The 12,371-nt window shown below is 52.0% G+C and overlaps 1 protein-coding gene across 1 annotated transcript in view; it reads right to left on the reverse strand.

The window, feature by feature from the left end:
- RAMP1 (receptor activity modifying protein 1) overlaps positions 1-8,214 on the reverse strand; it is a 51,046-nt gene extending 42,832 nt beyond the window's left edge. The window contains exon 1 of the mRNA XM_032753368.2: positions 8,043-8,214. Coding sequence (XP_032609259.1) covers positions 8,043-8,094 — 52 coding nt within the window. The 5' untranslated portion in view covers positions 8,095-8,214. The remainder of the gene's footprint in view (positions 1-8,042) is intronic.
- Positions 8,215-12,371: the final 4,157 nt, after the last annotated feature.

Here is a 12,371-nt window from a genome sequence, read left to right on the forward strand (position 1 = left end):
AAGCTCACTCAGGAAGAACGAAGCCACACTCAGAACAAACAGTGGCCAACAGACACCTGTGAGCCAAAAGGCTACACAGGAATGAGGGAACACTCCATTCATCCCCGAAACACAGGAGGTTCGCAGCCTCTGACCACTTCTTCTGTGTCATAGCCTCGCCAGTGCCAGTGGCCTGCCAGCGCCCAGGCAATGTCCAGCTGGGCAGGTTGCTGTGTCACATCGAACGGTTCTTCCTTCACATGACAAAAGCTGACTTTACACACGGGAAGAAGATGCATTCTCCATCCCCCTCCCACCCCCGCCCCCACCCCCACAAAAATACAATAAAAAAGTATCTGGCCCCAAAGGAGAAAGACAGAAGGTTTAAGGTGTTAACTCTTGACCACATGGCTCTGAACTGTGGGGATCACCTACATGAAGCTTTTCTTCTGCCTCCGCCGCCACTGAGACGGCAAGACCAACCCCTCCTCTTGCTCCTCCTTCTTGGCCTCCTCAACATGAAGACCTTATGATGATCCACTTACACTTAATGAAAAGTATATATATTTTCTGTGGGTTTTTTTGAGATGGGATCTCACTCTATTGCCCACGCTGGATTGCAGTGGTGTGATCTTGGTTCATTGCAACCTCCACCCCCTGGGCTCAAGCGATCCTCCCACCTTGGCCTCCCAAAATGCAATGATTACAGGCGTGAGCTACCATGCTGGGTCTAATTTTCTTAATAACACTTTCTTCTCTCTAGCTTACTTTATTCTAAGAATACAGTATAGGCCGGGCACAGGGGCTCACGCCTGTAATCCCAGCACTTCGGGAAGCCAAGATGGGTGGATCACTTGAGGTTGGGAGTTTGAGACCAGCCTGGCCAAGATAGTGAAACCCCGTCTCTACCAAAAATACAAAAATTTGCCAGGCATGGTAGCAGGCACCTATAATCTGAGCTATTGGGGAGGCTGAGGCAGGAGAAACACTTGAACCTGGGAGTTGGAGGTTGTGGTGAGCCAAGATCACACCACTGTACTACAGCCTGGGCAAAAGAGGGAGACTCAGTCTCATAAAAAGAAAAAAAAAAAGAATACAGTATACATACATGTAACATACAAAATATGGGTTGACTGATACTGTTATCAGTAAGGCCTCCGCTCTATAGTAGGCTATTGGTTGTTAAGCTTTGGGGGAGTCAAGGGCTACACTCGAATTTCTGACCATGTGGGGGGTCGGCGCCCCACCCCTGCGTTGTTCAAGGGTCCCTTGTATTGCCATCGCCAGCAGCAAAGGAAGGCAGCTGCTGTCACTCCCCTACTCAGCAGTGAGTCACTCTCCAACACAGTACAACTGGAGAACAAAACAGGGAAAATTGTTAAGAGGTGGTAGGACCGGCCTGAAGAACCAAGCAGGAAGCAAAAAAACTAAAATAAAAAACAGGCACAGGGTGACAACAGTCACAAAACAAACACACAGAAGACGAGCTTCCTCCTAGCCCAGCGATAACCAGCTAGAAAATAAAATGAGGGAAAATATCCCACTCACAGTAGCGGCCACAAAGCTCCAGATTCCTAGACATTGAATGAATCATCTGCAGGAGAAACAAAATCTCTGTGGAAGGGCCTGGATGCAGATGTGGGGGTGGAGGAAGAGACCACTGTTTCTTGAGCCGGTGGTCTTGATTTAATCCTCCCTGACCAGTTAATACATTCAGTGCAATTACCATGAAAATCCCCCAATATTTAGCCATTGATGAAAATTGCTAGGAAATTAAGGTAAATTCCAGATGCATCAAAGGCTTGTGTATTTACAACCATAAGGCACTGGAGGAAACCTACACAGGCATGCTCTCCGGTTTCACCTCCTCGCTGCCTCCTAAGGGCAGCTTTTGCTGCTGCCTCTCCTGCAAAGGACCCTGCCATCTGCCTCCCCCCACCACCAATCATGTCAAGGTGCCCAGTGGTGCCCGGGGCCCGTTTCCTTCTCTGTCCTCCCTGGCCGTCCTCTCTAGCCTCTCACAAGGAGCCTGGGCCTGTTTCCACCCACTCTCACTGGTCACCCCTCCAAGCAAGGATTTGACATCGTCCAGGCCCTGCTGCCACCAGAAACACCTCTCTTGGCCATACCTCTTTCTGAACCCTAGATTTGCACAGACTCCTGCCTACGTACCATCACCCCTCAGAATCCAAGGGGAACGCTGAACCCCATGTGGCTGCTGAGGACGGGGCTGCCAGGTGCAGCAAATGACAAGATGCCTTGCGAAATCTGCATCTCAGAGAAATGGTGGTTTTTGATGTATGTCCCCGATACTGTATGAGACAGGCTTATACTCCTTGTTTATCTGAAATTCCAGTTTGCCTGGGGCTCCCATGTCTCCTGGCAGCGGCCTGGGGTGTCATCTCCCCTCCCCTGCACTCCCCTCCCCTCCTCTCTTCTCCCCTGCTCTCCCCTCCCCTCCCCTCCTCTCTTCTCCCCTGCCCTGCCCTCCCTGCTCCCCCAGGAGCTCTGCCAGGTGCTGTTCTTCATTCCTCAGCGCCGCCTCACTTCCTGCATCCAGGCCCAGGGACTGGAGTCCATCACTTTCACCTCCAGGACTCCCTGGAACCCTCCCACTCCTATCCTTGCCTGGTCTCCTGCCCATGCTGGGGGCCACAGCTGAGGGCTCCTTTAAACCACACCTTCTATCCTGTCACCCCTCTTTAATGGCCTTCAAGGTTTTCCCACTGCCCCAGGAATGAGATCTGAATCCTTAGAGAATGGGTCTTTCCTCCAGCACCAGCTTCGGCTCAAAGCCCTCTTCCCCACCATGCTTCAGTCAAAAAGGCTTCCAGGAACTTCCAAAAAGCAGGGCCTTTGCACAACCGTCCTTGCCCTCTGCCCTCTGGACTGTGCTGCCGCTGCTCCTCAGGGTTCTGCTCCGTGGTCTCCTGTTTATTTCCTGTTGCATTTAAGTGGCACCACATGTCTACATGGTTGACATGCAGCAGGGCTGCCCCACCTTGGCACTGTGGACATTTGGTGTGGGATCATCCTCTGGGGGGGCTGCCCTGGGTTGTGTAGGATACCCTACCGTAGCAGGCTGCTCTGCACCCCTGGCCTCTGCCCCCTCCGAGTCCTGACCCTGTGTGTCCCATGTGTGTGAGAGTCCTGACCGTGTGTGTCCCGTGTGTGTGAGAGTCCTGACCATGTGTGTCCCGTGTGTGTGAGAGTCCTGACCGTGTGTGTCCCGTGTGTGAGGTGGCAGATGGGTGTTTCCAGGAGAAACGGTGCAGCACTTTCCTGGCATTCCCTCGTCCATCCACCTCCCCCGCTTCCCTCTCACAACTGTCTCCTCCAGAGGCAAGAAAATCCCTGCAGAGAGCGCCAACCCGGGTGTCAGTCACCAAGTGTCCGCTGAAGAGGCAGTGCTTTCTAGGCCTCTTCCCCTCCCGGCCTGGGGCCAGGGTACCCGGCAGCGGGAGGCCTCATGATGCAAACACTTACATGGTTGGGCAAATCACTGACTTTTCTCCTCCCAGGTGCTGTCAGACTCAAGACAGTCCTTCCTGAGACTCGTGTGGGGGTACGTGGTGGTCCGGGAGAACAGGGGGCAGGGCTTCCCGGGCCAGCTATACCCCACCCCCTGGAGTGAGCTGGCTCAGGCCACGGGCCAGGTCACTATGCCTCCCCTCCTGCCCCCGGGGTTTCCCAGAACTCTCAGCTAATTTAGGAGCTGCTCCCCGGAGCCAAGGCGTGGGGGCCTGAACATGGCATGTGTGGGGGTGACACTAACGTACCCTGAGGGTCTGCTGGGGGCACAGAGGAAGACCCCCTGTCCCTGGGGTGGTGGGTGGGGTGGGGGTTCTGGGAGGCTGGGCAGTTGTCCCTGTGAGGGGTGGAGGTGCTGCTAACCCTGGCGGAGGACAGAGTGGACGGCTGGGGCCTAGGGTTTTGGGATTCTGGTTCTTGGTCCCAGAGAATCCACCATGTGACTGCACATGGGAGGGAGTGAAGCACTCTCGGAGCACGGTGAGGAGTCACTGAGAGAGCTGAGAACGCAGAGTTCTGCACTCCTGCCACATCTGGCTAGTGTGTCCCCCTGGACCCTGCTCCAACAAAGCCACCCACAACCCGTGATTTAAAAGATGGTTAAAGTGATGCCTTTTGGATGCCCCAGAAATTACTGAAATAAACCATCTTAGGAAAAAAATATTTTTCCTGAACACAATAACATCATTTGGTGAAGTGAGTCCGATTTTGTTTGGGCTGGGAGCCCTCCTATGGTGGCCGTGTTGATGCACCCTCCTCACCAAGGAGAAACAGGTCCTGCAGGAACATCACCCAGCTGGGGGCCCTCCTGTTCCGGAGCAGAGAGGGCTGCGGACAAGGACATCCCTCCAGGGCTTCATGTGTCTGCTGTGGGATGTGTCAGAGGTAAGCAGGGGGTATGGCAGGCTGGGAACTGAACAGTGCCCTGGCAGCACCGTCTCTGCCTCTTCATTTGCCACCAAGAAACTGATGGGCTGGGGCAGTGGGCACATGGTCCAGCAAGTGCTGGAGCCACCAGGGCCACTGTAGCCTGGGCTCCCCTGTCCCCTTCCCAGCTCCCACTGTCTTCCTGGCTGCAGCACCTCCTCCTTCAGGAGGCCTCCCTGGGTCCCCAGTGCAGGAGGAGGCTCTTGGGCAGGATTCTCACACAGTCCCCCAGGTATGCCATTCTGGGAGCCCCCGAGCCTGCTGTCTACCAGACACCGTCCCTGCAAGGGACAGACACCCATCTCAAATGTTATGGGTCACATGATGGAAATGTGTACCCCATGAGCTCGATCTAGGGGGCTCAAAAGGCATCAGGAGTGCTCTATGTCACGGACAGGTGCTCCCCCATGGCTCACAGGGTAGACTGTGGCAGCCCCACTCAGATCCAGCCTGGAGGAAAGACGCAGTTTTTCCCCGTGGTTCCAGCAGAACACTGACTGTCCAGCCTGCGGCCAGTCTCCTCCCTGGGACCACCTGGATGGCCAGGCCTGGCTCAGGGCCCACTAAGGGCCAGCCCACCATACCACAAAGACCATCAGGAAAGAGGGGTTCTAGGCCTGAGTTGGGGGTTGGGGCACCGGCACTGGCGGGGGCACTGGCAGGCAAGCCCGAGGGGCTTCACTCTCTGGGCTCAGCATTTCCGCTGGAATTCACACTACACATGGCACCTGCATCACACAGTCAGCCAGACGCCAGTTGTAACTGATTAGAAGCTATGAAATGGGCGTATTCTGGGGAAAAAATTCAGGACAGACTTTTCCAACTAGCCTTAAGTAAAGATTATACCTAAAACATTTCCTGGAGCTGAATCTACCATCTGCACTGTGGATATAAATGTTTCTCAACAGCCCTGGCCTGGGACTGGTAATAAGCACACTGACAGGCATGCGCCTATGGAAGGAAGACAAAAATCCAGAAATTTCCTCCTGCAGCTAAACACACAGAGAGGGTAAACAAACACACTGAGTTGATTAGCAAATAAGAATCCTTCAGATTTGGACTTTGGCATGAGAACTGTGTCCAGATTTAAAACCGCATGGCAATCTGAAGCAGTCACATAGCATTTCCTGTGATGTCCCCGTCATTCCAATTCTCCTTGTATTTATATAGAGTCATATATTTCAATTAATGTTGCAGCCATTAAAAAAACCCCTAACTCCCACATGACAGCCAAGGAAGGCATGCGTTTCCTAGGACAGATGACTGAGTTCATGTGTGACAGCACCAGCCAGCATTCCCTCAGTGAAGATGGACTCGAAAAATCAGGGGCTTCTAACGCATCCTCCTTTCCTGATTAACGAACAACTTTTTGGTGTCTATACACAAACCTTTAAGAATGCATGTAGAGTCTCCAGTAAACAGAAGAGTACACAGGATGCTCAGAGGGAAAACAACTATATATGGATCCTAAGTTTTTTTGTTTTTTTTTTTTTTTGAGATGGAGTTTCACTCTTATTGCCCAGGCTGGAGTGCAGTGGCATGATCTCAGCTCACTGCAACCTCTGCCTTCCGAGTTCAAGTGATTCTCCTGCCTCAGCCTCCCAAGTAGCTGGGATTATAGGTGCCTGCCACCATGCCTGGCTAATTTTTTTGTATTTTTAATAGAGACGGGGTTTCACCATGTTGGCCAGGCTAGTCTCGAATTCCTCACCTCAGGTGATTCACCCACCTCGGCCTCCCAAAGTGCTGGGATTACAGGCGTGAGTCACCGTGCCTGGCCGGATTGTGAGATTCTTAATAACTACGTAAGACAAATGGCTTGATTGTAAAATTGTCACAGATAAGTTCTTAAACCTGTAAACTAGAGTACTTAAAAAAAATTCCACATTGCCATTCTGGGTAGCAAAATCTTCATCACCAAGGAGATCTGGCTAGTGCTACAGCTTGGGAAGGAAACAACAGCCTGTGCTCAGTAATTCTACTAATTACAGCTGGGCTCAATGACATTAATTTACTGATAACCTCATAAAGTTTTGTTTGTTCTTCCAAGCTATAACATTAGCCAGGCCACTCAAAATAATGTTAAAATTACAGGACTTTGGACTTTCGGCAGAACATGAATAGTTTTCCTGGTAAACAAGGAAGGTCTTTATATGTGATGGTGACATAGTGTTTTATTCACACAAGCTTTAGAGGGTGCAGCCTCTGGACACTAGTAAAGAACATTTATTTATTTGGTTATTTATGTAAAAAATATTCCACAACCCAGCTCTCTGCCTTGCTAACAAAGAAATGTTTGTTTCTTAGGAAACGAAAACAGTGAAGGCCATGTCAAGCCAAGTGGAGAGAATAAAATTACTCTGAGATTCTGCTTTCCACGTAACTTCAGCCAAAACTCTAAAGTGGCAAGATCCGCTTTCAGATTATACTATATCGGCCTCTGAGGATTCTGTGCAGATCTCTCACCCCTTGGAGAGGTTTACAAACAGGGACCAGAAATCCATGGCCCCCAAGAAACCCTGGCCCCTCTCCTCGCTGGGCCACGAACTGCTCCCCCAGCTACAACAACAGCGCCGGTGGTCACTGCTTGCCCAGTGCCAGCGCCAAAGAGGTCTTGTGCGGCAGGTGACTCTGACCAACATCACTGTTTCTGGGGAAAGGTCACACATACCAGAAACAACTGCTCCGGCCTTCCCAGGGGCACTGGGTTCTCCCACGCCAGTAACCTATTCAGTTTCCGTTAAAAGGTAGCTAACTACACGGAATAATGCAATAACCAAAGCGGTTTAGAAGGGGCTTGAGTTAGCATTTTAGGAACACATTGCAGACAAGGGAAGTGAACAGGACCATTTCTTGCCGAATGTGTGGCCAGTTCCTGTGGCCATGGGGCTGCTGATAATCTCCACTTCTCCCTCCAAGTGGCAAGCCAAACATGTTCCACCATTTCACCAAGGGACCCGTCCTTCTTTAAATTTCTATTAGCCAAAACTGCCAAGTTAACAAGCAAACCAAAAGAAAAAAGAAAAAAAAAAGCGATGGAAATGTCCCGAAAAGGGCTGGCCTCCTTTCTGCAAAAGACGTGATTTGCAAACAAGCAACTGCTGCATGCGACAGATTGTCAGTGTTGACTAATTTCCATACAAATCGTCTGTGGTTCTGATCCCCGAACACTGCGTCTTCCGCAAGGTGCCTGTCTGCAGGTTTTGCAACGCGGGACGGCCTAGGGAACGGAGCCTGCGCTGGCAGTCACCGCGGCGCACAGCCTGAGAAACGAGGTGCGGGGCTGGGGAACCCCGCGTCCTGTTTTTCCTTCTGAAAACAAGTTCTCCAGTGTGCAGGGCTGACTCGCCCCACGCTTTCCAGAATGCCCGCTCTCCGACGTCCCCAAAGCCGTCGCTTCCCCGGCGAGAAGCGCAACACCGGTCCGCGCCCTCCGCCTCCCCTGTGCCCTGGGGCCTCCCGCCTGGAACCGGGGCGGCCCGTGTTCAAGGGCAGCGGATCGGTGCGCCCGCGGCGCCTGCCCCCACCCGCTCCCCTCCTCTCCTCTAGAGGACACCGGCTGGCCGGGGGAAGGGAGCTCGGCCGGGACCCCTGGCCCTACTCACCCAGGAGCAGCCAGAGGCCGCGCCGCGGGAGGCGGCACAGGGCCCGGGCCATGGTGCACAGCGGTGCCGAGTCAAGTCCGCTCGCCACGCGCCCCGCTGAGGACTGAGCCCGCCGCGGCGCGGGCCCGCTGGAGACGCGCCGGGGGCGGGAGCGGGCGCGGGAGCGGTGGGAGGCGGCGGCCGCGCAGCCCGGCCCACTGCGGCTCCCCGGGTGGGTGCCAGGGCCGGGGGCGCCCAGGGCCGGTAAAACCTTGCAGCGGGGCCGCGCGGGCGTCTCCAGGCCCCTCCTGGGGGGGCGGCACACTTGGGCTCCCAGGAAGGCCTCCTGAAATGTTCTCCGAGCAAATAAACACTTTTTAAACTAGGGAGGGTCTCCTAGACGACTCAGCGTGAGCAGCACCTTGGTCTCCACCTGGGGATCTTCCCCTCCTCCTCCTCCGAGGTTCTGGGCGTTCCTGCCTGGTTTTGCCTTGCAAAAGGCTAAGATCTCCCAGCTTTATCTACCTCTCCGCCCAGGTGCAGGCGCTGGGGAGCGTGGGGGGCAAAATTCGCCGCCGCGCCTGGCGAGACCCGTAGTAACCCAAAATGGCGCACACTTACCAGGCCCTGGAATGCTGCTCCAGATCTGCAGGATGAGTGGGTGGGCAGAGGCGGGGACAGCACGGCAGGTGAACAGAAGCCGTGGGGCTGGAGGGAACAGGGCTCTTTGGGGGGATTGAGATGGCCTGGGAGTCTTGCTGTTGATGGGTGGGTAGCGAGAGCCTAGCAGGAGGCTGTGAGGGCCTGGCCACAGAGTCCTGAGATGAGGTTTGCTTTGGGGGCACTCTGGCAGCTGCATGGAGAACTGATGGGGGATCTTGGGTACATTCGTTTATGTAAAGTGGTGAGAGGAGGGCGCTCTGGAGATGGGCCGGGGAAGCCTGCGGAGGAGCAGGTTCTGGGAGGCACAGGCCTGGCCTCTCAGGGCATTACTGGTAGCTGGATTTCACTTGCAGTGGTTCCTTCTTGTATTATCCTGTTCCGAGAACTCTTAGCAACAGTAAATTTATACTTGTGCTAAGAATGCACCATTGCCCTTGGAGGGGGAAGAATCACCACCCTGGTGCTGCGGCCACAGCTGTCTCTTTTGTGGTGGAAGCTGCAAGCACACAGCATTGCTGAGTGACCAACGTTTCCTCCTAGGAAAGGGAACAGTCTGTGGCTGAGAGGCTGCTGCCACCTGCAGTAAGCTCAGAGAAGGGGAGACAGCTGACAGCGAGGTCATCCACTGGTTCTTCTAACACAGGCTGGAGGGCACTCAGGGCCGGCATGCCTACCACCCGTGCAGGGGCCCCAAGTGTTCTGAGAGTGAGGCGTGAGAGGCGGGGGAGGGCACACATTCTCTTGACTTGATTAGCCCTTCTTCTTGAACCCTAGGAGATATACCCCACTGGGTGGCCTGGCATCCCTACTTTCTTCATTTAACAGACATCTGTGTCCCTATGTGCAAGACGCTGTTAGATCAACAAGCCCTGCCCTTCAATTGGTGAATCTAGGGGGTGACCTCTAAAACTCTCAATAACATGAGCACCACAATACAGGAGCCATACGGAACAAAGGACACTTGCCTCAGCTGCAGTGCAAATAAGGAGACAAAGGACTTTGGACAAAATGCAGCCCAGGCAGTCCTGAGGGCTGGGTGGAGAGAAGGGCACAAGGGAAATGCAGGCCCGAGCACAGGCCTGGCAGCCAGAGGCTGTGCCATGTGAGAGCAGCACAGCTAGTGGGGAAGGGTGGCTGCCAGCACAGCCCTGGGACAGGGCCACCGTACCTCCTGCACTAGGCGATGGCCAATCACAGTGGGGGAGAAGAACCTGCATCTTTCTGCAGCCATCACTCGCCCTCCATATCCAGGGACTCTCTGGCTTGAGCCACCCTTTCTACTTGTAGCTTGTGGACTTTGGCGGCATGGTTTTGGTTGGCAACTGGGACTCCTCTTTCATCAGTCTCAGCAGGAGCCTTTCTTCCCACCGTTTTCTCTTTGAAGCTTGACTGCAAGGAGGCAAGGCCAGAGCCCCCTGTCACTGCTGTTTTCTCAACATCCCCTAAAGGATACATTTTCCTAAGAAGACAAAGCCTATTTCTCAAGTTCACATGCTTTAGAAATTCGCAGTTCTCTGGAGAATGCTGAAGTAAGGCACACACCTAGAGGCGTGTTCTCTCCTAATGATTTTCCTGTCTGTACCTTGGGTCTAAGTAAGAGATTCCTTAGCAACTACTATGGGCTTCCCTTCTTCAAAAGTTGTAGTCTGATGTATCTGTATTTCTAATTGGTCATAGGTAGCATGGAAAATCATTCCTCTCCCAGGGTACCTCAATCTAGAGGGACATTAGGTTAAACAATGGAAGAGATTAGAAAATGGCCGAGTGCTTTACTGCATACACAGTAGGGCTAAAGATACAATCAAAGCCTGGTCAACACTGCTAAAAATTCACTATTAACATAAGATTCCTGCTTCCAGCCGAGATGAAGTTACAGGGACTGGACTCACCTTCCCATCTTAAACTAAAAAACTGGACAAAATATATGAAACAACAGTTGTCACAGTGGACCACAAGAAGTGCAGGGACCCCTGAGAGCAGGGAAACAAATAAGGTAAGTGCTACAACTGCTCACTGCCTGGAGTTTGCAGACCACAGATGGAGAAAAGAAACCCAAAGAGAGTCTGGGGAAGCCAGGCAGTTAATGCTGGCAGGGCATAGTACCAGAGAGGAAAGAGCTGCGCAAAGAATGCGCTTGAGAGATCACAGAGGGTCTCACTTGAGTCTCAGCCCACACATCTAAGGACACTACCCAAGGGAAAAGAGCCTAAGAGCCCACACCCGGCTGGGAATAGTTCCAGTTCCCACCAACCATAGTGGAAAAATCTTGAAATACACAGAACATCAGAGCATAATTAGAAGGGCAAGGCCCTCTCTGTAGTCAGTAAAAATGACAAAGGCTATTCTGGTGCTGCATAACAAAACTTAAAAGCAAGAACTAACAGGATCAAATGATTTCCAAGTAGCTATTACATCCCAGAACTTAAAAACAATAAAAGAACAAAGCATCAGAGAGCCATGAGGCAACTCCGGGTGGCAACTCCAAGGTGTAACTGGAGCCCTGGAGGAAGGTGGGTGGGAAATATGTGAAAAACCACTATGTGGAACATTTCCTATTAACCCATGAGCCGAGAACATCCCCAAACTCCAAGCACAAAAATCATTTAGAAAAATATGTGAAAGCACATCACGATCAAATTGCCTAAAGCCAGTAATAAAGAGAAAACCTTAAAAGCAGCCAGAGAGAGAAGGTATTATGTATAGCAGGGGTCCCCCAACCCCACAGGAGTACCAGATCATGGCCTGTTAGGAACTGGGCCTCACAGCAGGAGGTGAGCAGCGGGTGAGCTAGTGAAGCTGAGGTCTGCATCCTGTTAGCTCAGCAGCAGCATGAGATTTCAGAGGAGTGTGAACCTATCGTGAACTGCTCATGCAAGGGATCTAGGTTGCGCTCCTTATGGGAATGATGATCTGAGGTGGAACCCTTTCATCCCTAAACCATCCCCCTCTCACCCCATGGAAAAATTGTCTTCCACAAAACCAGTGTCCGGTGCCAAAAAGGCGAAGGACTGCTGATGTACAGAACACAGGTAAGGGTGACAGAAGAGTTCTTATGGTATATAATGCAACCAGAAAACAATGGAACGTTTTTAAGTACTGGAAGGAAAAAAGCATCAAATATTCTACAGATAGTTTTTCAATAACTTGCTGATATGAAGGGGAAGACTCCACTGGTGTCCTCACTATCAGGCCTGCAATTTAAAGGCTGAACTTCAATCATTATCAATAATGAATCAGTGGTTCTGAAGATAACATGCTTATAAGCAATAACAACTTAGTTCTGTGAGTTGTTTAAATCCTGCAATTGCTAGATAAACACTAACAAAAACAGCAGTATCTCAGGGAACTCAAGTTCATCAACTATCAATTTTTCAAGTCCTGCAGGAAGTCCCACTGTTAAAACCAAAACACTTGCAAGTAGCTGAGAACAGCAGTTGCCTATCTCCCTATTCCCCCAGGAAACAAAACAAACAAAAAACAAGAAGTGAAAAATAAATTCTATATAAAACTGTCCTCAGCATTACTTGGAGAATTTTCCAACTGCAAAGGAACTGAGTAACAGGGAAAAAATCCCACCAAATCCCAGTACACAACTCACACTCCTGTACTACCCTCAGCCAGCCACATGCTTAGTGTGAGCAAAGGCAGACTGAGAAAAATCGTGGAGCCAAGAGGCAGGCTGATGAA

This window comes from Hylobates moloch, unplaced genomic scaffold (assembly GCF_009828535.3).
Source record: "Hylobates moloch isolate HMO894 unplaced genomic scaffold, HMol_V3 SCAFFOLD_1, whole genome shotgun sequence".
NCBI lineage: Eukaryota > Metazoa > Chordata > Mammalia > Primates > Hylobatidae > Hylobates > Hylobates moloch.